General features: G+C 42.8%; 1 protein-coding gene across 2 annotated transcripts in view; it reads left to right on the top strand.

The window, feature by feature from the left end:
* ANGPT2 (angiopoietin 2) overlaps positions 1-26,179 on the top strand; it is a 53,859-nt gene that overhangs the window by 5,213 nt on the left and 22,467 nt on the right. For both annotated transcript variants that reach the window (XM_024768072.1, XM_024768071.1), the window contains exon 2: positions 23,706-23,861. In XM_024768072.1, the coding sequence (XP_024623840.1) occupies positions 23,706-23,861 (156 nt within the window). The remainder of the gene's footprint in view (positions 1-23,705; positions 23,862-26,179) is intronic.

The following is a 26,179-nucleotide window of genomic DNA, read 5'->3' as shown; positions in this document are numbered from 1 at the left end:
CCTTAAACTTCAGCCCCTTTCTTCAAGATGAACACTTAGAGATGTATACTAGCCCTTTACTGTGACAAATTTAATATCAAAATGAACGAATTTCCTTCTTCTTAAAACCTGTACAGTAGTATTATACAGTGATCAGAATCTTTTCCTTTTTTTTTTTTTGGCTCACAAGTGACATGAAAAGAGGTTGAAAGAAAGATTTTATTTAGGGGAAAAGAGCAAAATTTGGAAGACTAAGGAAAAGGAGAATATGGATTAAAGGGGTGTGTGTATGTATTAGAGAGAAAAGGAGACACGGGGGGAGGGAGAAAAAGGAGAGACTACCTGTGATGGAATCCATTGCCTATCAACACAGGAAAGGGGGCAGTAAATGGGATGGCTATTTTGACAAAAAGGAGGTGGCTTATATTGTTCCATATTCTGGACACCAAATGGTACCAGGGCGTGGACAGCTGTGGGTTTCCTGGATTGAGATCAAGAGGGTACAGGCATGAATCGTGAACATGCACAGGTTGTTTCCAGATCAGATGCTCAGAGTTTGCAGAGCATCTATATTACTTACTGATAATGACAACTCATCAAACTATTCTCTCTGTTATAGTAACTATACACATATGTGCTTATAATAATTATATATGTATACATACTTATTATAAATGTATACAAAAAGTATATATTATATAACATTATACACATCTATACCTATAAAATATAATTCATATGAGTCATATATATATGTCATATATATATATACTAAATACTGTGGATTGTGTAGTACTGTAGTATGTATTTATTGAAAAAAATCTGAGTATAAGAGGACCCGTGCAGTTCAAACCCATGTTGTTCAAGGGTCCACTGTGTATGTGTGTGTGTGTGTTTGTGTATATATATATTTTTTTTTTTCTCTTTTCACTACATCCTTCTTTGACTTGAAGGAATATTTTTCTTCTAAATTTTTCTAGAACTTTTCTGATAAAAAGAGAGCCACTCAACTTTCCAGTGACACTTTTATCACTAAAGCAACAGTAGTAAATGGGGGATGGCAATCAAGTGGCACTGAATAATTTTAAAGCACCTTCCATACCTTACCTCATTAGTCCCAGAAACACCTCTAGAACACAGACACGGTGGATATAATCCCACCTATTTTAAAATCACTCATGAACACGGGTCAGGGACTATCAGTGTGCTCTGCAGTGTAGGAGTCTTGCATGGGTTACCCAGAGAAGAAAAACAAACACGGAAAAGCACGCACATCCCTCCTCTGACAAAGAGCAGACTTTTCCATGGGGCTGGAAAGACCGCAGAAAATCACTGGGAGAAGTGTGAGTGAATGTGAATATCGCGTTACTTCTTAGCTCATTAACATAAATGAGTGAACACTGCTCTACCCCTCCCACTCCTTTTGGGGTGTTTCCAGTTCAGGGCAGGCGTCACTGAAGTTCATTTATTTGTTCAACAAATATTTACTGAAGGCCCATGTGTGCCCAGGCAGTGCTCTAGGTGCTTGGGGCGAAGACAAAGACTAGGGTCCGCCCTGGTGGGGATACGCGGCATTACACCACCACATCCTGTTGGAACACGTGGGTCAGAAGGTGGTAAGCGCCCCACAGAACATCGGGTGAAACGAGACAGACGAGCGGGTGCAGGAGACGGGAGTGTTGCAGGGCGAGGGGAGAGGGGAGCAGTGCCAGACAGTGTGGTCACTCCGCTGAAACCTCTTTTACGAAAGGACAATCAATTGAAACTACGTGAGAATGGTCATTTTTCCTGATCACCAAAGTCATCAGTAATAGGTGGATATTGCAGGAAGTAACACATATACAGAACATCCATTAAAAGTATTATGTATAATTCTAGCATTCTGAAATAAGCACCTCACTACTCAGTACATAAATACGCCTATACAGGTATGACTATTTTAAAAACATGCTGTATATACTATAACATTATATACACCTATACCTATCTGACAACTTTTATCTATTTTATTAACAATAAATAAAGAAGAGGGTCTGAGAGGCTAAGTAACTTGGTTGACATCCCAAGTCAGTAACAGAGGCGATTACCACCACCTGTGAGTCCTGTCTTAGGACAAGCACAGGTGTTCTGGGGCACAACCAGGGTGCGGACAACCTGGTCATCAGGTAACATTCGCAATCCTTCCTATGTGGGGTTGGTGCCAAAGCTGCAAAGGAAAAAAAAAAAAAAAAAAAAAAAAAAAAAAAAAAAGCAATCGGGAATATCCTGTGTGTAAAGTAATCACATGAAATTCCACTCTGTAGTTCAGATGAGTAAAAGCAAACTATATCATAACCAAGAGAAAGTATACAAATTCTTACAAACCATACATACAGTAACAACCCTTCTCTGGAAGTTGACTGAGGGTGACGGCCAGAATTTCCCAGTACCACCTGAAAGTCTAGGCAAATAAAATTCAGTCCCAGGAAAGTAACGTGTGACCTGCCCTACCCTCTATTTGATTTTAAAAAACAACTAGGGTGTATCTCTCATTTAGCATTCTACAAATAGATATATAAAAAAATACCTTGACGTCATGCTGTTCATGTTTAAAATGAGAACGTAATGTCAAGCTCAACAATTTGATGTAAGCTTTTGATTACAGTAAAAAAAAAAATTCATGGTACTGTTTCAGAATAAAACTTTCAACATTTATCAGGATTAAAATGACTGTTTTATATACGGTTTGAAAATAAAGGGATGAGCTCTCCTCAGCCACCTGAACTGAAAGTCAGGTGTGCTAGCTGTCTGTCTTTAAATTAATATTTTAATTAGATATTTTGCCCATGAAATCACCTTTCTTTCTTATCCTAATCTTGGCATGCACCGCTGACAAAAGATGTTAAATGCACTAGAAATCTCTGAGAAGTGGGCCTGATCCTTTTACCATCATCACCCTTTCAACCAGCTAAAACCATTATCCTGGCAATTCAACTAGAACCTAATGAAAACCTCTGAAGGACCTGCCTGGGGGTGGGGGGTGGGGGGTGCCTGGCCGGTAATTACTTTCCTCCAAAATCAGCCTCATTCCTTCCTTTCAGCACCCTTTTACCCGGCTGAGAATTACTTTCAGAATCTTTCTATCAACCTGACAACTTAACACTACCAAGTATTCACTTCCAATGTTTCATACTTAAAAAACTAGCAATCAAGCAAACTAAGTGTATACATTAAGAATATAACCTGTCATTTAAAAAAATGTGACTTTATATTTTTTCATGGACAATAGTGATTTTTAAGGGAAGAGAGATACAGAGGTCTTGGGAAATACACTATTTTATTGTGTGGACACAGTTTCCTAGAGTTTCCCATGGCTTGTGTGTGCTGAATATTCACAATAGTTGTTGGTCTTTTAGGTAGAGAATATTAATCAAGTCTTAAAAGGAAGCAAGCGTTCAACCTCCCCATTTCTCGGTCTTGTTACATTCTATCTAGACCGTATTAACACTTTCTCACATATTAAGTCTTCTTGATGTGAGAGGGACTATTCCACCGGGTGACTTAATCTACTGATTACCCTGCTGACAAAACCTGCCACCGACATCTCCCCATCTTAAGATAAGTACTCAGGACATACGTATTAGCACCTTCATTGTGACAGCTCCAGCAAATTGCGGGGATGAAGGTTAAACCGAATTGCGGGTCAGCCTCTATATGTCGCTAACTAACATTTAGGAATGGTCTGAGCGTGCTTCCCATGGGAGATTTCCACTCTGGCCGCCAGAAGCACACCTTGGTGGTTGGGTTCATTAGCAAAGTTGTCTAATGTCATGAACCCTCAGGAAGCAGGCCACGCTCTTTGCTATATAACCTGCTGAGTCGTGTGGGACTTGATAAGGACAGTTATTCTGACAGTCTTCCTACACCAGGAGCTGCCCCCTTCCCTCTGTCTGAGGAGCCTCTGGGGCCCTCAAGACCACCACCCTGAAGGAAAAGGACAGAGGTTAAAAAAAACTGAGACCATTCCAGGGGTTTCATTTCTGGCCCAAGGCAGCCCCAGGGACTGAGCCAAACTAGAGCAAAGGGAATGATGTGTTCCTGCTCTCCTGAGTTTGGAATAAAGGGTTCTATACCAAAAGAAGAGATCTCCTGGACACACTTGGTCAGATTCCAAGAAATCTAAATCTAAAAGAAACCGTGTTTACGCGTGAGGTCCATGCCATCACTGTTAACAAGCGTGCCTTTGGGCGGGCTTGTTATTTTCCTGCGTCTGTGTGTCTCCATGAAACAACTATATAGCCAGGGAGAGCTGGCTAGGTTAACTGGTGCAGTCTGAAGCTACGGAATGCAAGCTTTTCATTTGTTCCTCCTTATATGTAGCAAATGATAGTTTTATAAAAAAGACTGAATTGTGTAGAGCAGTTTTAGGTTCACAGCCAAAGTGAGGGGGAGGTACAGAGATCTCCTACATGCTCCCTGCTGCCCCCCACATATACAGCCTCCCCGTTATCAATGACCCCACCAGATGGTACATTTGTTATAATCGACGAACACACCATCACCCAGGGTCCACAGCTGATAATTAGGGTTCACGCTTGGTGGTGTACATTCGATGGGTCTGGACAAATGTATGAGGACGTTGTATCCACTATTACAGAACCATGCAGAGTAGTCTCACTGCCCTAAAAATCCTCTGTGCTCTGCCTCTTCATCCCCACCTCCTCCAACCACTGACAACCACGAATCTTTTTACTGTCTCCATAGTTTTGTCTCGCCCGGAATGTGATATCGTTGCAACCACACAGTATGTAGCCTTTTCAAATTGCCTTCTTTCACTTAGTAAGTAACTTTTTTTTTTAAAGCATGATTAACTGTACATTTGTTTAGTGACCCCTTACCTTGATTACTCAACTAAGTTATTAACTAGCTAAAACCCTCACAGTGTACCTTCAGAAACGTAAGGTTTTCCTACCCACAGCAGGGACCTCAGGGGATTATTACGTGTTTCAGATAGGATGATGAATGCACAAGTGTGCTGGAAACTCTAAGATGTCACAGTGCTCAGGGACTCTCATTATAATTAATTTTAATAACGATACCAGAAACATACTTATCAAGTTCTGTACTATTATCTCACATGAAAGATTGTAACTCCACTCAGTCTTATCAGGCTAAATGATCTGACTGTATACCTCAAGGCACATCTTCACTCTGTAAGACAATGAACTTCCTTTCAACATGGAAAAGGACAGCTGCTAAGTGTGCTTGTAAAAGGTCCTGATTATAACAGGTGGCTGAGTACCTCTCCGTAGAAACACTCGGCTCCAAAATCGTACGTGGCATCTTCTCCTAAACCACCCTACTTGTGCCCCCTTGCGCTTGCAGGTAACGCCATGAGCCCATTAAAACACTCAGACTTTACGGTTAAACTTATTATTATCACTTCAGCTTTCAGTAAGCTACGAGCAACGTTACTCTTCCGTACGTTGTTTTTATAGAAGACAATGGCGGGAACTATACGAATATTAAACAGCGGGTGGTCTGGGGTTAACTAGTCAACCTGCACATCTTGGTAGAAAAGATTCAAAATTCCTAAGAGGTATCGGTTCCTCTGGGCTCCTGCAAGCATTTTCACTGCCATTAGATCTGTAGAATCAACAAGATATTATCAACTCTTGTTTATTTGCTGGATAATTATAAACATTAGTCTGAAGATAATTCAAGAATTCTTTTGAGTTTTATTAACTACTATCTAGTCTTTGGAATCTTGAAAAATTATTACATACAGATGTAGCTTCAAATTTCTCTAAGCAAAATGGTCTTCTTAATGGGAAATACTTGTACAAAAATGCTGCTGGAGAGAAGATATTTTGCTGAGTAACATAAAATAATCAGATTCCGACCAAAAGCCAATTATCTATGTTGAACATTTGGTTTTTGTGTATGAAATTCCTTATTATTTTTAGCTACTAAGGAATAGGTTCTTAAATTTCCTAAAAAAGTAAAATAAAATAAACTTATTCAGTCTTAATTCAAGAAAGTATTAGTAACAGGAATTCCTGACCCGAACTGGTTTTAACTTAACTTCAACAGTGAAATGCTCTTAAAAGCAGTGATGGTTGGGATAATTATATTACAAATTAAAGAATCAACATTGATCAGAACACCACCCCCTCAAAAACAATTGTTCATTTGGGGATGTGTAATTAATTGTCCATATTTTCAAATACGGATCCCTTCTCGGTTACGACAAGCACAATAAATCTATATGTGCTTTCCCTCTAATTGGACGATGTTTAATATGTATCATTTATTTATTGCTACATGATTAGCCTGCCCTATGCCATTTAGGTTTTACAGTTGTAGTCTGATAGTATGCTACTTTTCCTTTCCCTTCTTCACCTGAAATACCACTACCATTAAAATAAATGGTCTCTGGATGAGGGGAAAAAAAGGATAAAAATATCTGGTGAATAAACAACTCTCTCTACTTATTTGGGACCCTTTCTCTATCCATTTCAATTTTAAGTGATTCAAAATCCTAAACACACGTCAACCACAGCAGCTGTGGAGATAACCCAGCACCACCCCCTCACCTCTTCCCAAACAAGGGGGGGCTTTCGACTCTACTTTGACACCAGGGTACTTTGCTGGTTTCTTTAAAAAGTCTATAGACTTCTTGCAAAAAGGATGCTGTTCATATGACAGCAGTCACGGGAGTTCAAAACAGAGAAAGCCTCTTTCTCCCCTTTGTTGTGGTGTAGTTGTTACTGTAAAGTGACAGAAGCAGGATGCTGCCGGTTGTCAGGATAGCAGCTGGTATTAACCAGGTGCACATGACCTGGTGACATCAGCTCATTTAATCTCGCGACAGCCTACTGAAGGTAGATACCCTGTTCTTTTTTTGAAGAAACTCAAGCTCAGAGTGGTATCAGATGGCAGAAAGTTAGCAATACTAGGCTAATTTCTTTATTTCCGAGCTTCTTATAGTAACACATCTTTTTGCGTGGAGCACTTCACGGTGGCCCCCTAACACCTGCCCTTCTGATACTACACATAACGGTCACACCCTGAGTGTGTCCACCGCCAGGAGGAAGAAGAAATACTGGAAATTGCGAGAAGACCAACTTGGGTTGATGTCATTGTTTTCACTGACCCCGGGGAAGGCTGAAAAGTGTTGAGACGTTGAGTGACTTGCTAGCTTCCAGAGATGCGAGGTTGCAGAGCAGGGATTTAAACCCACGTCTCTCCTGTTTCCGAGCACTGTTCCACCTCCTTCCAGCTCTGCTTTCTCACTCTCAGGACTGGAACCGAGGCTGATACGCAGAACAGTCAAACCCGGATGATTTGAGCCTCCATAGGAGGGCGACGCTGCACAAACGGCAGCCGCCGCCCTTCGGCATCTCGGGACACAGCAAGATGGCGGCTGCTGAATGTGCAGACAGCGGCACACACATGGCTCCGTTTTCAGACATAGGGAGGGATTCATGAATAAGCAAGTGAATGAGAAACTGAAATGTAACTCTTCCCAGGACAGCCCTGTCGGAGTAAGGGACGGGCAAAATAAGAAGCTTGGAAGAGCAGGAACTCAGTCCATTCACACATACACCTCTGCTCCCCCAAACACGCGACTGGACCAGGTCAGCCCTTGCTTTTCATTTACTCAGACGCTGGCTTAGACATGCCTCAGACCCTGAGCTGGCTCTGTTTTATGGAATCCAGCACTTTCTCCTTTTTTGAGGTATAACTTAGAATAAAATTAACAAATCCGAAGCGTGTACCTTGATGATAGATGTACACACCTGTGTAATGGCCACCAGGTGGCTCCCTCCTGCCCCTCCCACCCTACAGCCCCTCCTCTCAAGGCTGGCCTCTGTTCTGCCCTCTGCCACACTACAGGTTAATTTTGCTAAGTTTTGTACTTCACGTAATTGGAATACAGTATGTATTCTCTTTGAGTCTTTCTTAAAAATTATTATTTCTGTGATTCATCCATGTTGTTGTGTGTATTAAAATTTGCCCTTTTCCACTACTGTGTAGTGTTTCATTGTAGGAGCGTGACACAACTTATGTGCCCACCGTACTACTGTAGATGGATACTTCTGTTCTTTTAGGGAAGTTGACACTTCTCAACTGGACAAACCCAAGTATTGTGTATTGTCTTTCTTGTATCTTTGGAACCTGTACAGTTGGATTGACTTAAAGCTTCCTTGAACGATTTCCAAGACTAATCTACCTTCTAATGAAAACTGCTCTTCAGAAAATATTCCATACGTTGCAGAGTGGTCTTGGTGTTTATTCCTGAGGTGCTCAGAAAGGACTTCTGAGGAGTATTTTAAGTACTGCTCAAACATAATTCCGTCAAGGTTACAATGGGAGGCTAACAAAGAGATAAATAGTACAGCAGACACCTGAGGAAAGAAGGAGCCGTATAAACATTCAATGGAAAAGAAAGCCTGGACATAAAATACAGGGCAGTACGACCTGCCATTCCCTCTGGCCTTACCTTCGCCTCTCCCCTGACAACACCTTCTTTTCCAGCATCAGAGAGAGACGGTGCGAAACAAAAGCATTTTCCAGATTGGCGCTTGCTTTGGGAGCACCAGGAGTTTTCCTTTCTCAAATCTTTCTAAATGGTATTACACTTTAACACATATGACTTACGGTCATTGCTATGAAAACCCATTAGGTGTACTTTCTGCCTCATGGGGCATGTCAGCTCCTCTCTCCACGTGGGCGGCCTGATCTTGTTTCCTGAGCAGTTATGGGGACCACCAAGACCACAACAACGGGGCCATGAAGAACCAAGAGATGCTTCCCTGAGGTCGGCCGGAGTTGAGCTAGTGGCCCCCAGGGAGGAGGATTAAGATGAGGGTTCATACCCCAGTTCTGAGTTTACCACTGTCATTTTCAGGAGATTTCCAAGGCTAGCATGGACTTTTCCCCCCAAAGCCAATCACATTCCTGGAGACCAACGGTTTAGGGGTTCAGGAACAATTAAAAGAGGTCTACACATACCACCTGAAAGTGCTGGGATGCAGGATAGGCGTTTTGGGAAAAAACCTTCACTTAAGTTCTATCTTTGGCCTCCTTAAGCCAAAGTGCTCCTAGAGTCACTCCAGGAGAGGGCCAAGATTCCAGTGGAGCCAACCACTCATAATCTGAGTCCCAAAGAGCAGCCAAAACTCCAGTGTAGGTCCTTCCACCGAGGGGATTCAACCAAGACGCTAAGCCACAAAGTTTAAGCTGGCGTGTGGACCACGTTAATTTGAAACCAGATTTCCACGACTGAGGGAAGCTTTCAAGAATTCACTACCGCTGATCAAATTAAACCGGCCTGTAGGCGTCAGGACCAAATCACAGCAGTGACCACAGTGATTTCTGGTTAAAAATGGGGGTAGGATGACTCATATTTTGATTGAAACAAACAAGCGAACCCTGACAACAGGAAAACTTCTGCCGCCTCTCCCTGCTCTCCGAGCCCTCGCGCCTCACTCCCACTTCCTGTGTGAGCCCTCGCCCCTCGTTCCCATCTCCTGTATGAGCCCTCACTCCCCAGCCGCACGTGCACGTGAGCTTGTTGTGCCCACTGACTGCTCAGTGACACGTGGATCTGAAGTGACTCGTGTGAACGAGTGTCACGGGACTCTGAAAAAGGCAAGGTGCTATGCTGCATTCTCGTACAGCAGACAGCACTGGCTGATATAAATACACAACCCCCAAAGATGAAGCAGAGTGAGTAGCCATCCTCCGGTGGCTCAGAGTGATGCCGGGGCCCCTCCCCTCACTGATAGAGAAATCTCTCTTAAAATGATTATTTTTTTTCCCCTTCAAATTGTGAGTAAAAATTCAACATTGCAGAAGAAAAAGTCAATCCTGAATGACATGCTTTTTATAACTCGTGGCAGCGGAGTGAAAGGGGATAGGAATTTTCCACTAGCTTCCACTGGAATGGACGTGCATGCAAGGCAGCAGGGTTAGGGAGACGGGGCAGACCTACAGAGCTGAAACTAATTATGGGAAAATGACTCAAGTCCCTCGTACTTTTACCACAAGCGTTTGAAGAATCACACTGAACATTTGGTGTTCAAGTAAGCTGGGCTTCTCCGTGCGCCATAAAACGAGTTCAACTTTGAACGAATGAGGGTGGCAAGCGTGCAAACTGTAAATTACACGCAGAAATGGACCACGTTACTTTTGTGAGACTGGCACGCATTCGGTACTTGCACTACACCACCAAAAACACATCGGCCTGAGGCAGCCACGCTGTCCACAGAACACACGCACCGTGGGCTCTAAGAAGCTTTCTCCCCCAGTGCACGGTGCTTACAAAAGTTGTCAGCCTGAAAGCAGACACCGGGCCAAACAACAAGCTTGCGAGAAGCGTGGCTGTTTTTCTGAATGGTTTCTGAGGTTGGGAAACTATTCAAGTACACATCTTGATCAAGATCTTATATGATTTACTAAGTCTTTTTGATTTACTGGTTTCCAATAAATATTATCAAATCATAGGGCAATTAAAGGCAGTATCTGGATTGGGCTTACACCCTACCAAACGCAAGGGTCCATACAGGATGTTCTAAAACTCAAGTAACCCCCAATACTTATGGACTCTGTTTGCCAGTTAGGCACCGCCCAGCTTCTCAAACTTCGGATTTGGGTCGGACACTGCCACCCCCATTTTAAGTTCCATGCTGACTCTTGCAGCGCTCTTGCTTTTAACAACAGCAAACCACTAAAAGCCCAGCTTTGCCCAGTGGCACCATCTAAGAGTGTTGAAACTGAGCTACTTTGGGCTACTAATTCTTCCAGTAGCTGACAGATGTTAAATATTGTGGGATTTCCCTTGAATATCTGCACTGTCCCCAGTGTTCTTAGGAGTTTGCCGCAGGGACCTGGGGAGGCTTGGCACACAGCTTGGGAACCCTGATTCACTTGTCCCATTTGATTTTCAGACGAACGTAGCACAGAATGCATTTATATACTCATTTACCAATGAGAAATCTGAGGTTAAAAAAGCTGACCTGGTAGCTAGTAAGTATGCAGCTGAGCTAGGATTCACACCCAGGAGTGTCCGAGTCCCAAAACTTGTGCCATAATGACGGCCCTACAACAGCTTCAAAAATCACACATGTCACTTCTCTCCAACCTGAATCCAACACAAAGCTACTTTATTCAAGTTTTTATAATGCTGCTGAAAAGCAAGAGCTGCTTGAATTGGAATAACTCTAAATACAATGACGTTCAATAGATTAATTCATTTATTTTACTTTTCTCAGAGCAATTTTGTATTCATCCCAATGGGTAGCACAGCTATTCAAAGGATAAATCATTTTCTTCCTTTACTTGAAGCCACTGAACTCCATCAAAATTGCAACCCATGACTCAGACATTTATTTATTTATTATTTATTTTTAGACTAATGGGAACTGCATGAATTCTTTCTCGGTCTTCCGAGAGCAAATGCCGTTTATGCTTGACCCGGAAAGAACTGAGCTTCGGAACGTTAAATTACCAATTTACCTAACTGAGTACTTTTAACCCTCTTTGGGCAGCTGGAACGGTTTAATCTACACTCTCTGCAGTCACTGTAAAACCACTTTTTCAAAGTTCATGTCTTTAGGCAGTACTTAGGTACAACCCGAGGAAAGCTGCAGACAGAGGCAAATAAAACCACTCATAGTAACTAGGGTTGTAGTGTCACGGCAAAAGTTATCAAACATTTCATTCTTAATACCCTTGCCTTTAAAAATATTTTTGAGGTCTAAAACACAAGGCGTGTATACAGCGTACTACCCTTAAGCTGACAGCCTCGTGAACTTTTCAAATATGAATTTACTTGTGTAACTAGCGCTGGGATCTAGATATAAAACATTTCCCGCGCCCAGAAGGTCCCCTCATGCCCCTTCCCCATGAATAACCTCTCTTGCACACGCCTCAACGCCTCCCAGCCAGAAACCATTATTCTGACTTCCGTCACCGCCCACAGGTTCGGTCCGCTCTTGAACTTGATAGAAACGGGATCATACAGGAGGTGCTCTTCTGCATGGCTTCCTTTTGCTCCACAGGCTGCCCGTGACGTGTTTAATTGTACCACGGATCTGTTATTGAAAACAATTGAGATGTAGTGCACTAACATATCAAACCAGTCCCCACGGGGCAATATTTACAAGTCAGAATAATAGTCCATTGTGAGAAAGAAAGCAGTGAAAAGTGCTCACAAAGGAATATTATTTAGCAGTTTCAATCTGGTATCATACGCTTGGCCACAAAACATTCCCAATCCTCATGATTTGGGCAGCTCGACAGGTTTTATATTGAGCAAGTTAGTATGTAAGAAAGGTTCATTTCATGACAAGGTGTAAATCTATATGGGTGCCTATTTATTTTAAGAATTTATTTACTTATTTATTTTCGGCTGCGTTGGGTCTTTGTTGCTGTGCGCATGGGCTTTCTCTAGTTGCGGCGAGTGCGGGCTACTCTTCGTTGCGGTGCACGGGCTTCTCATTGCGGTGGCTTCTCTTGTTGCAGAGCACCGGCTCTAGGCGCACGGGCTTCAGTAGTTGTGGCGCACACGGGCTCAGTAGTTGCTCCGCGGCATGTGGGATCTTCCCGGATCAGGGATCAAATCCATGTCCCCTGCATTGGCAGGTGGATTCTTAACCACTGAGCCACCAGGGAAGTCCCTGGGTGTCTATTTAAATGGATTCCTTCTCAGAGTGAAATTTTATTCAAAAATTAGGATGATAAGTAACTAACCATGTAGAAATATAATAATGTGCATTTAAAGTGACATCTTCACTTTATGGCCAAACTTTGCATCTCTATTCTTACTTAACCACTGGAGAGAAAGTGACTTCCCTACACATGAATGACATGCCGCTGAAACAAACGACTGAAATAAACTCCCTCTAAAAATGAGTCAGAAACAACACCGTTCCTAGAACTGGTATTGCGTAAAGAGAAGACTGATACAACAAACATTTTGTAGCAAGACACTCTTATTTTGGGTCTGGAGGTCTTGGAAGACGTAATTAGAAGGTCCCTGATTTGTCCAAAGTCATCACCACTGTTTGCAGCTCCCGGTGGAGGTTCTCTTCTTGTGGGACCAAACTTCAGCCATCCGCAGCTCTGAGGGCCTGCGAGCCACAGCCAGATGGGGGACACGTGTAAAGCTTCCCCATGGCCTTCCAAAGTGAACTGCAGTCCCAGATGGACTAGCAAAATATTTCATCAGTGAACAGTAAATACTGTGATATATACTTGATACAGTTATCAAATTTCAGATCAAGAAATAAAGATGAGTTATAATTAGTAAAAAAAAAAAATCTGTACTATTCTATTTGCCACTTAGTTTGCTCATTGAATATTGTTCTGCTTTTGTTGCATTGTTTTCGATTAGAAAAAAATTTTTTTTTCTGTTGATCAGGTTTAAAATAAGTGTTAAAATGCTTAAAAATGCATTACAGCTTTAAAGAGGAATCTGCAAACAGCCTAATTAAACAAATAATCTGTATTTCTAATGTGAGTTTAAAAAAAGGACTGATCACTTTTAAGTTTCTTTGCTTTTGCAAAGCGTAGGCAAGTAATACGATTCCTTAAAGTATGCGCACACAGGCCACTGAATTATGTAAATAAATATAAAAATATGAAAACTTTTATAGCTTTAAACCCTTGAGAGGACTGAACCAGAGGTCAAATTAGAGATAATCTAATATATTAGAAGAGGTAAACTCTCCCTCCTAAATGGTTCAGAAAAGCATGAACTTTAGCTGCTATACAATCATAAAATTAAAAAAGCTGCAGCTACAGCTTTATGAACATGAAAAGCAAAATGAACACACTTGTCTAAATATTTCCCAGCGTTGTTACTGCAGCAAGTCTGACTAGAGCGTGATGCTGAATGAAGCTCTGTTTCCTCACCACACACAAGGCACCGTCACACACACTCGGCTCTTAGAAATGTCAGTCAGTGGAGAGAGTATACACATACATGTTGTATCCATTTACTCAAATCCACTGTAAAGTAGATAGAATGGTTTTGGGGCAAGAGAACATGAACAGTTCAAAAGAGAGCTACCAGCCGTACCGAGAAAATACCGTAAGAACACATTTTCGCTGATGGTGGGTCAGGAGTACACCATCATATACAAGGGATGGAATACTTGATCGCTGTTTTCATGCAAATCAATCTAGTGTACTTTGGGCACCCTCCAGTAGTATCCTCGAGGTCTCTCCGTTGGAATTCTCTCCACCTTTTGCTAGCAGAGAAGATAAAGCAGCAGAGGGGCTTGGCTGGAGTCTGTTCTGCTGTGCGGCGCTCAGCAGGGCGTGCAAGGCCCAGTTCTGACATTTCTCAAGCATTCCCATCTGCATTCCCAAGGCCTCCCCCCATTCTTTTAAAGAAACAACACAAGCTTCCTGGCTTCCTTATAAAAAACTAGTTTGTCTTGAAAGTATCTTCAAGACAAAAATCATTTAAATTCTTTAAGTCTCTTCCCTTTCATAGCCATCTAGTATAGTAATCATGACAGTGTACCTTTATTTCATGTTAAAAAGAGAAAAAAAAAAAAAAGAGAGAGAAAAAAATCTGCTTTTGCTCCAAAGATGATCACACTATCTTGTCCCTAGAAATCTACCCAGGATTTTTGCAAACCCACAGAATACAGAAAGAGCAGAAATGGGACAGGCATAAATAACCTTTGTGATCTGAATACTTCATCACAGAAGTGAAAAAGTAACACTGTTAACACTTGGTAGCAAAGTTTTCAGGTAAGCACGGGTACACCGGTGCAGTGGTAAGAGTCCTGGACTGGGCATTGGGTCACCAGGGTTTTAATTTCACTCCGCTACCAGCTAACACTGTGATCCAGGTCCTAGAATCCTCATCCATATAATGAGGAAGTTCAGCAATGTTATTGATTTCCAAAGCCTTCCTCCCCACCCAGCTTTTGAAGGTCTGTCACCCCACAGCCAGGTGACAATGGATGGATATATCTGTATCTACATTTATCTCCACAACTGAGGACATATGTATGTTTATAAATATGTATGTTCATGAATATACACATAATGTTTCAAAAGATTCTGCCTGCCACAGAAAGACACTGAAATAATTTACTTACCTTATTTTTTTCTCGGTGCACCTTAATTTCAGACAGGCAAGAACACTTTAATTTCATTAAAAAAGAAATCCTCGGTATACTGTCATCTAAATTAATCAAATCTCGTTCCCAGAGCTGAATTTCAACGGCTCCCATTGTAATAACTGACAATTCAGTTCCTTTTATAAACGAGAGAATAGTCGTATGTTCCCTTTCTACCTCTGTAGGAAGCATCACTTGCATGTCCTAGGCTGAGAACAAAATATCCCAGGCACCAGACCAACGAAGCAGTCTGCAGAATGTCTTCTGTGCCGTCGGGCGTCCGCGGAGGTTGAAGGGACGTTCTCCCAACTGCTTTGGCCTCTGCTAAGCTCATGTTTCACCTTCTGCATATGGCGATCGGTGATCATGGCCTCGGTTTTGTCTCCGGCTCCACCCTTTCTCCAATCTGTTATAAACACTGACACTTTCAGGAGAGCTGCTTTCACAGCCGCTCTCTCAGCAACGTTACCAAACTGCACATGCCAGGGCTTTAACCCAATGATCCCACACGACCTGGGGCCTGGAGCCGCTCACCTTGGCCTCACCTCCCATCACAGCACAGTCAGGTCCACGGGGCCGCGGGTGAGGCTGTGAGTGCTCCGACCTGTGGTTTCTGGTCTGTGAATGAGGCCCGGGGTCGCCCCTGCTCCCAGGGAACACGTGGAGACCACGGCCAGTCCTCTGGGCCCCCCTCTGCCAGCCAGTCCCACAGGGAGCAGCCAGTGGGCTTCAGTTCCCCGGACGCCCACTTCCCGCCTGACCCCCAGCCATGGGGACGCCGGTGCACCCCGGGCCCCTGGGGCACAGCACGCAGCTGGGGAGCTGATGCCGGGGTCGCCCTGCCCCGCGAGGGATGGGAGTGCGCTCTCTCTTGCCCCAGGCGGAAGGTTCTGAAACACATTTCCTACGGATCCTCAGAAGGTCCTGTGGGATTTCTCACCAAGGCCACAGCGGTGGTCAAGGGTGTCCACAGCGTGTGTGCCGGCCTCCTCCACCCAGCTTCCCTCGCTTGTCCCCCTAGGCTGCTCCCTGGGACCACTTCCTAAGTAAACTTCCTGCATGTGTGCCTTTGTCTCGGGCTCCGCTTTGGGGGAAACCCAAGCTAAGGCAGCATGAGAATCAAAGGAGATTAAACATATACATATAGATACACATGGGAAGATAGATGTAGATACAGACAGGCATTTTACAGGTGTCAATTGCTATAACTAGCCTGGCTGCATATAAGTGTATATATGACCTAACAGCATCCGCTGCATTTTATTTGCTCCTTGACTTACAAGTATCTGTGAGTGCTGTGAACCAGAGCTCTAGCAGATACTTGGGTAAATATGTATGTACGTTAAGAGCCCTCTTAAGAGCTGTATCTTGTGTAAAACATGACCCCTCTTCCTGTATGAAATGCCCAAACAAATTTATGTTGCTATACCAGCCTCATTATGCCTGCATAAATTTAAAAGGGATGCTATTGATGAAAAGTAGCCTTTTTATCAGTAGGAAATGACTGGAACATTTTGAGGGGAAAAATACATTTTCTCCTTAGATTTTGGAGTGATGGTAAGGGCAACATACGAAGAGGCAAAGAGATAGTGTATGTGATTAAAAAAAACCAATTAAATAATGAAAAGGAATATATAGTTACACCCACAAATAAAAGCAAAGACATATGACTTGATGGAGCACAGATATACTGGTGAACTCAGATTATTTACAACTTTATCTGTCCCAGGGGGACAAGCTATGAACTTCAGTACAGCAGCAACTAGTGACTACGGTGCTATGCCTTATAACGTCTTCCAAGTTTACAGTCAGCACAGGGCACACTTTTAGTCTCTCTGTACTAGTGAAAATAGGAACGGGGTTATCTAGACACAGGATCAGATAACAGAATGTCGTTCACAAATGATAAACAGAAAAAAGTGAAAACTAGGTCAGAACAAATTAGTTATAGGAAGTGCTTGAATGATCCTCTGTGGGGTGGGGTCCATGTAGTTATGGAGGACAGAAGCAGGTGTGCTTGTCAACCACCCAGAAAACCTGTGCTGTCAGGGCCTTGCTTCCCTTGATATCCTGTCTGCCGGAGCCTGGAGAGGACAGAAAGTGCCAGAATGGAAGGCAAGTGGCTTTGATATGGGCTCTTCTGGGAGACATGAACTCAAGTATGGCATCAATACAAAGAGGACATGGAAAGAGTCCCCAGCCCATGGGGTATTTGCGCATCATCTCCAAAATGTGGAGCAATGCATTTGCCCCTAGTCCCCTGCAAGGTTTGAGATGACAAAGGTTTGCCTGAGACGTGCATCTCCCAGCCTTTCCCCCTTTAACATCTGCATCTCTCCTTAAACACTGCTGAGGACACAACTGCTTGGGCAGTCAAATGTCCAGATTAGTAAACAAAACAAAACAAAACAAAACAAAACCTTATATGGAGGGAGAAGAAAGCCCAGTTTTGCCACTTTTCTGTCTGAAGACTTCCAAAGATGTTTTGTTTCCTCATGACAGGGAACCAAGAACATTAGGTCATAAGCCTTCCAAACAGAATATCCCTTGATTTAACGATCTTGCATTCACGTTTCCAAACTAATTATCGGAGCAAATGCTTTGCTCGTTGTTACTAGTACAGATGGCTGGAGAGTGGCTTCAGGATTGCTGTATCCCAAGCAAAGAAGAACGTAAGCCTGTAGTATTAGGAGGTTTAAAAAATCAATGAGACAAAAAAGAAATGTTTTTGATATCAAATCGCAACACACAAGGACGTGGAGCTCTTTGAAGAGAGCGGGCAATGGTGCAGCACCTGACTGCAGAAAGGGCAAGGCCTCCTGGCAAAGGAGATGCAGACAAAGGCCGGAGGGATGAAGCAGCCTACGTGGTTTGGCACATCCAGGAGGCAAGTGAGCACAGGACGTGAGGCAAGGAGATCGCAGGGCACAGGCCAAGAAGGGTGTGTGCTGCGCTTTGCCTCACAGGAGCAGGTGCAGTGCAGTACGTGAGCTGCAGGGGGATCAGGCTGCACCGATGCCCTGACCCTCAGGTGGGATGGAGGCAGAGTTAGGGGCTGCGTCACAACCCAGAAGACGAAGGAGGGCAGACCTTGGTGGGAAGAAGGGATCAAGTCAGAGGGATTAGTGAGGTAGGAAAAAACAGCTGTTTTTGGGGGGTGTGAGTGGAAGAGACCATAGTTATAGTATCTTGTTTCCAAATTGAAATGCTATAGTGAAACCTCAAGTTGTTTGTTAACTTCCTAGGGAAATTAGGTTATTCAGATGGACAAAACCTAATGAACTAAAAGGCATCAGGACACGGAGCTTTGTTGAAGTAGAAGTGATCTCTCAACCAGGACCTATATAGTTGGTAAGGGACCAACACCAAAATCTCGAAGTTAGGGATGATTTTTGTATACTATCTATGTTCTCAACCAGGATCTATATAGTTGGTAAGGGACCAACAACAAAATCTTGAAGTTAGGGATGATTTTTGTATACCATCTATGTTTTCCTTTCCCCAGCCAATTCTGAGATTACTTTCCTTTTGGTACAAAAAGTGATGATGATAATCTTGGTGAAAAGGAAGATGGCCAGGGAAACATTTTAGTGTGTAATCAATCTGCCACAGTTGCTTCGTAAATGGACTTATTTTTCCTGTCAAATTATTTTTCCAAATGTTTGGGGAGTAATGAAAAACCTCAGGACATATCTTACATTGAAAAAAATATATATGTCTATGTTGTGTTAAAATATCTTCTTCTGGCTGCTTGAATTTCAATGTGTTGCCAACTTTTAAAAGATGGTGTTCAGGGTGTAATTCTTTTTAGCGAATAAAAAAATAACATCAAGCGAGAATCTATGCAACTATAAGCATAGCAATAGCCTTACGAGGTTCACTTAAGTTTGGATAATCCATCTGAACCCGAAGGAAACAGCGACAGCTCAAGGACCCACACACGGAAGCGTGCTTGGACCATTAATTAAGACGAGGACAAAATGAACGTCCACACAATTCTTTCTAACTTGTAACGGGAACCTTTCCGAGGCACTTGGACCCACAAATGAGAATTGCTGCTAATCATCTTCAGACATGAGGCCAACGTCAAACGTTCCTTCAAAATATGAGCATGCGAAGCCACCCGTGTGAACCGAGACAGAACCACATCCCTCCCTGGGGAGGCTCAAGTGTCTTGGAACTGTTTTGATAAGAGTGGCTAAGCGCAAACAGCAAGGACGGGAAACGTTTGCAGGAGGAGAGTGGGAGCAGGGCGCTGCCGGCGAGAGGAAAGGCCTCATTTGCTTTGTATTCTTTCTTGTACTAAGACCTCCTTATACTAGAGTGAACTTTCATTGGGTCGATTTCTATATTGCTGGGTTTCAGTTGCAGACAATTAAATACAGGAGATACTAAACGGAAAGACGTTTTTAGGCAACAAACGAGAAAAGAACTAATTTGTCAACTTCAAGAGTTGGGGGAATTTCAAAGCACATGTATCCGTGTGTATCAGCCAAACTGGCTTCATTTCTGTATTTGGTCTTATGCTAAGGCACATGCCGTGATTTAGGGAGAGCCTGCATTAAATGGGAAATTTTCACACTACGTAATGAATGTTCAGAGTCTTTCTCTCTAAAAATTACTACTAGTCTTTGGGGTGAAAACTACCCATTTGTCATGTCCCAGGAGATAAAAATCGTCACTGGTAGTCTTCAAATCTAGGCTTTTCTATTAGTAAAAATGACCCCCCCCCCCCGCATTCCTTAACTGTGTGGTAGGTGGTCTATCTTTTTCTTTAAGGCACTGAGAAGCTTGGACATTGGAAGGCACGCTCACATCAATTTTGGGATGTACCACTTTTGGCTGTTAAAAGGCAGGAAGTGCGGTGTGCCCTCTGGGTTGAACTACCAGTCTGCTCCAGGCACCCCAGCCCAGAAGTGCCCATGTGAGACTGGGCACCTGTGGTCCATGGAAAGAGATGAACACAGTAACTGAGACATGGAAGCAGCCAACAAACATCAACTGGAGTTATCGTGGTTGTTACTGCTGCTACCGTTTCTGGGATTAAGTACGTTCTGAGTTCTTAGAGTACTCAACTGTCATATCACCCATCTCTCTTAAAACCTTAATTTAGGGCTTCCCTGGTGGCACAGTAGTTGAGGGTCTGCCTGCCGATGCAGGGGACGCGGGTTCGTGCCCCGGTCCGGGAGGATCCCACATGCCGCGGAGCGGCTGGGCCCGTGAGCCATGGCCGCTGAGCCTGCGCGCCCGGAGCCTGTGCTCCGCAGCTGGAGAGGCCGCTGCGGTGAGAGGGCCGCATACCGCAACAACAACAACAAAAACCTTGATTTAATTTCGCTGCATAGCTAGTTAATAAAAGGGTAACAAGGGTTACCCTTGTGTGAAAGCACAGATCTTGTTGAGAATCAATGCAAAGTATCTAATACTTGATATTCCTGTTTGTGTTTTACTTTTCTCTCAAAGACTTCAGTTAGTTAGCAATTGGGTCAGTATCATATAGGATTTTACTTTTTTTAGTTGTATATATTATATAAAGAAACTATATATGTATATACTATATATAATATCTATATACACACATCATGTATATACACAGATCTGTAACTTGCTTCAGTGTAAGATTAACCTCCTCTCTGCAACATACCATACACATATACTTTCACACACACGTAACTCGTACACAGACTTTGTCATCCTAAAAAGCTGAAAAAATAGTGACTTAAAAGGCATTTATATTCTATTGTTTTCAAGCTTAGAGAAAGATATGGCCATAAAGTTAAGAAATTTTATTTTAAAAAATTAGGTCTTTTATGTCTTAAAGTTCTTGAGTCTAATTTTAAATTGGAACTTGACTTTAAAATGTCAAATTATAAACAATCCTCTCATGTGTCTTGTTGATTGTAACCACATTTGACTCATTAGTTCTACAGTCGGGGTTGAGGATGATGAAGGATTCATTTTCCCCTTCTAGTTATGCGATTTAGAGCGAAACAAGATAGAACCGTTTTTATTTAGCCCTTAAGTACTCAAATCAACAAAAAGATTAAGACTACTAGTTTGTAAGTTATTACTTCAGAGTATGTACTTAAACCAAACCCCAGCTTAAGTATATCTTTAATAGTTCGAAACTTCCCAGAATAAGTCTTTCTAAATATTATCTTTGCTGGGTGTTAAGAGTAACTAAGACAACTCTTCTGGATGACTTACATAGCTTTAACTTTAACCTCAAAAATTCCATTATTCCCATGGTAGTGAGACAGAGAAAGAGAGAGGGAAAGAGGGAGCAGACAGGGAGGGAGGGAGGGAGGGAAGGAGAAATTACAAACTTCTATCCATGAGCTGTTTTATATCATGTATTTAAATTGTAAAAAGTTAAGTTTTTAAAAGACGGGGGAAAGGAAAAAGGAAAGAATGAATTAAGAAGGAAAGACCACAACCGCCAAAAGGCCTGAGCTAGTTAGTACTAGCTAGTTAATAAAAGGGTAACAAGGGTTATCACACTTCAGATTATATGAAGTCTATATTATACATGTTTGTTGGACGGCCAAGGAGTAGTACCTGATTTTTTTTCCTACGGTGGTCTTTTCTATTTGGACCACTTCTCATATTGAGAAGTAAAGGCTTCAACTACAAGATTTTACAAATGATCAGGATTCTAGTAATTGTCAGGTTTCATGCTACATTTGATCTGCTCAAACCAAGGGAGAACCAGGGGGTGACTGTGAACCATCAAGATAACCAGCACGGAGGGAGATGGGCAGTGCGTGGGATGGAGGCGATGCAAACCAGCATGGAAACAGTAACCCTACAGCTCTCACACTAACCCCGACCCTGCACCACCACTCCGGACACAGTGTGTAAGCTGCACCAACAAAGAAGCCCTTGATTGTCGGGGGAAACTCGACCCTGTCCGTTCCATTTTCTCACTCTTATAGGCAGAAGCATAGAATTACTCAGGGGTTAACACTTCAGGAGAAATAAGGTTTGATGACTAGCTCTATGAATGGTTTCTCTGCAGAGAATGATGAGTTGTAAAGAAAGGCACTATAAGCAGATTTTGTTTTTAAATAAGCAGTTTGATGATCAACTTTCAATTATCCAATTTAATAAAAAAACTTTTTTGAGTTATAACTATATGAAAAAGAAATGAAAATAAAAATAAGGTTTCTGTCCTCATGACCTTATAGTTTAGACCAATGACTGGAATTGTGGCTCCCATGATTGGGTCATTAAGAAAAACAAAGAGAGGAAATGAAATTTTAAGTACCTAGAGTTATACATGCACAATGCCTCTAAAAGCAGAGCTTAATTAATCCTTAAAACACTCCTCTGACCAAAGTGAAACCCTATTATATATACGAGGACACTGTGGCCCTCCCCAAAGTTGAGCAACTTACCTAGAGTCCAAGGAAAATAGGGGAGCAGGTGTACACAGCCTGAAGCCCACGTGTTCCTTCCCACACACCTGGCTGGCCTGCATTTGTATTCTTTTTTAAATTAATTTATTTATTTTTGGCTGCATTGGGTCTTCATCGCAGCGCGTGGGCTTTCTCTAGTTGCGGCGAGTGGGGGCTACTCTTCGTTGTGGTGCGCGGGCTTCTCACTGCGGTGGCTTCTCTTGTTGCAGAGCACGGGCTCTAGGCGTGCGGGCTTCAGTAGTTGTGGCTTGCGGGCTCAGTAGTTGTGGCACACGGGCTTAGCTGCTCCGCGGCATGTGGGATCTTCCCGGACCAGGGATCGAACCCGTGTCCCCTGCATTGGCAGGTGGCTTCTTAACCACTGCGCCACCAGGGAAGTCCCTGCATTTGTACTTAACTGTATATTTTTACTGCCAAAGACACAGGCACCTATACCCATGGCAATGAATTAGCTTGTTGACGCTCTTACAGGTAAGCGAGTGTTAAAATGAGCAGGCATGCCCTCGGTCCATGGGAGAAGAACCAATCCTGACGGTCACGTGAGATAATGAATAGACTAGACTAGGATTAAGTCTGCCTGATAGAAAAGATGACGAAACCGTGAAAAATGCACACGTTAGGAGAACTTAACAGGTCTAATGTGTGATGATCTCAGTAAGAGGGAAGGTAGGGGGGTGGTCGCTGCAGAATGTGGCCCTGAGTTACAGGGAAAATCCAAAGGTGCATCCCTCCTCATACTCTATCTTAGATAGTCTTCTGAAGCCCGTATTTTGAGAAACCGCAAGTCTAGAAACTGGTAGAAATAGTGATGCTTCTTTGTACCAGATTTTCATTTCCTGCGTAACGTGGATGCAACACAGCGAAATCCTGGTGGCCCTTCCTGCTGCACGGCATGGCCATCTGCCCACCTCTGAGCTGTGGTTTTACCACCTCCCTTGCCTGTGCGCACTTCTAGGGCTGTCTAAACCGTCTGTCTCCCACACATGCTGTTGCTGGGCTGCCAGATTTTGAATCAACATAAAATCACACTGTCTTTTACTGCTAGTGATAAGAAAAACCCAGCAAGATGGCAAAGTCAGAGCAAGGCACAAGCCTTGCTTTAAAAGACAAGGGAAACTAATTAGGAATAAGGTTTCTGATCATTTGACTCATGACTGTCTCCCTGACACTTGTTCTTTTCTAGCTTGAGAATTACATCCAGGACAACATGAAGAAAGAAATGGTGGAGATACAACAGAACGCAGTGCAGAACCAGACCGCTGTGATGATAGAAATAGGAACCAACCTGCTAAATCAAACCGCAGAGCAGACCCGGAAGTTAACTGATGTTGAAGCCCAAGTAAGTAGTGAAATAGGAAACAGAGAATGGCCCAGCCAGACAAATACTAGCACAAAATCGTTACCTAATTAAACAAGGGAAAAGCAGAGGAAGCGTGAGGATAGCGGAAAAAAGGATGAATTGATGAGAAATTAAGAATTTGTGTCTAGATAGAAATTTAAAATCAGGAAATATATTTTCATTTTACTACTGAAGTTACATTACCTTTATTCTACTGAGGACGTACAAACCATTTTCATGTTATTCATACGTGACTACAAGAGAGATGTTCCTCTGCTTCACTGGTATTTTCTGGACTTGAGATAAACTTTCCATTTCTGAGCCCTTCGCTTTTTTGTGCATCTGAGATACGAAAAGCACTGAGGCAGAGTGCTAGAAGCTTCGTGCTTAACCCTAACTCTTGAGTTAAGATGGAAGCTAAGTCTCACAGAACTGCCAAAACAATTTGTGGTGTGAATTTATAGAGAGAGAAGCAAAGAGAAGAGTAAGAAGAAGTGGTTGAGGCACAGAGAGTGTTCAGCCATCAGCCCAGAGCCTTGAGCTCCATGATTAACTGGACGCACGAATCTCAACAAGGCACTAGCTTTCCCTGGCCTCCGAGGTTGTGACTGTGAAATGGGGGGACTGGCCAGGTGACTGACTGCCAAGTTCCCTTTTAGTTTTAAGATTCCATGAGCTATCAATTAATAGTAGTAGGAAAGAAGAATATGAAATATGAAAATATTAGAAGAATAACAGCAAAACATTAAAACAAAATTCATCTGGAGCCATGCTAAATGACAAACAATATGTGACCCAATGAGAAGAGTCCAGGTGGGGAAAAAGTTCTGCTGGGGAGATTTACAGAGATGCTTCAAGTTCAAGCCTTGTCGTCGGTGAAATGGCCTTCTGGGTCCTAACCCTAGCTCTTTATAGTCTTATGAAATTAGTATCTTCCTACCCTGAGTTATAAATAATGCTCAAAAAAAAAAACAACGTAGAGCTTCCCTGGTGGCGCAGTGGTTGAGAGTCCGCCTGCTGATGCAGGGGACACGGGTTCATGCCCCGGTCCAGGAAGATCCCACATGCCACGGAGCTGCTGGGCCTGTGAGCCATGGCCACTGAGCCTGGGCGTCCGGGGCCTGTGCTCCGCAACAGCAGAGGCCACAACAGTGAGAGGCCCGCGTAACGCAAAAAAAAAAAAAAAACCAACGTAGATTTAATTGTAAACGATCCCCATGACATATTATTATGTGCTACTTAAGCTAAAAGACAAAGAAATGCCAAACATCAGTCAGGAGGGGACAAGAAATAAGGGAAACGATAAGCCTTCCAACTGTAATAAGCCCACGCTGAGAAGCGCACCAGCATTCTTTCATTGTCTCTCGGAGAACTACTGGATAAGGTAGAGAGAACAGCAGGGGGGTGGTAGGAGAATAACAGATTTTTATCTGAATATAGAATAAGAAGTTATTTGCTTACCAATCTTTCCATAACATCAGAGCAGTTTAGGACAAATATAAATATCTTACACAACAGGTCACAAGGTACTGAAAACTGTAATCCCCAGAGGTCATGAATTCCAAAAAGGAGAAGACACAAAAATCTAAAAGTAAATGTATCAATATACCCATTGTCAATTGTTAGAATAAATTAGTAATGCTTAGGTCATATCCCACCTTTGGGTAGTAAAACTGATGAGCAATTAAGCCCTTCAAAAAGCTGTCCTGGAAGTATAACATTGCCTATGGTTCAGATAAGAGAAATAAAAAAGTATAAGATACAGAGCAATGATGTAAATCTTTGCCATCCTGTGTTAAGTTAGGCTTACTAGCATTTAATGAGGTTTTGTTGGGTCACACGATATAAAAAATCTATTGTGAAACTAGATATCACCTGATCCAGGATTACAGGAAAATAGGAAGATGGCTGGAAAGAAAACAGCCTATAATGTCCAACTGAACACATTAAGACGGCGGAGCCCAAGCAAGGACATCAAGGGACCGAATTACGTACCAACTTACTTAAGGCATCTGCTGCGTAGTTACTATGTGAAACGGGTTAAATCCAAACATGAAAATTTCTGATATGAAGATTCTTCCAGCTTGTCAGGGTGTCAGACTATTAAACCAGACTGTGAGGGGTGGTTGGAGGCCTGAGAACTCAGAGAGAACAGACAACCATGGGACCTGGGTAACTTAAGTGTCACCTGCAGCTGGAGGCCTTCGGAAAAGTGATGGAAAACATCGCAACTGGTCCTGGGTGGGTCAGGACCCACACGCCATCCTCCCACCCCTCCCCCACTGAACTCATTTTATAGCTCTTAGGAGCTAAATAAA

This window comes from Neophocaena asiaeorientalis, unplaced genomic scaffold, assembly GCF_003031525.2.
Source record: "Neophocaena asiaeorientalis asiaeorientalis breed wild unplaced genomic scaffold, Neophocaena_asiaeorientalis_V1.1 scaffold16, whole genome shotgun sequence".
Classification (NCBI taxonomy): Eukaryota; Metazoa; Chordata; class Mammalia; order Artiodactyla; family Phocoenidae; genus Neophocaena; species Neophocaena asiaeorientalis.
The sequence above is the reverse complement of the archived record's forward strand: the minus strand, read 5'-3'. Positions and strand labels throughout refer to the sequence as shown.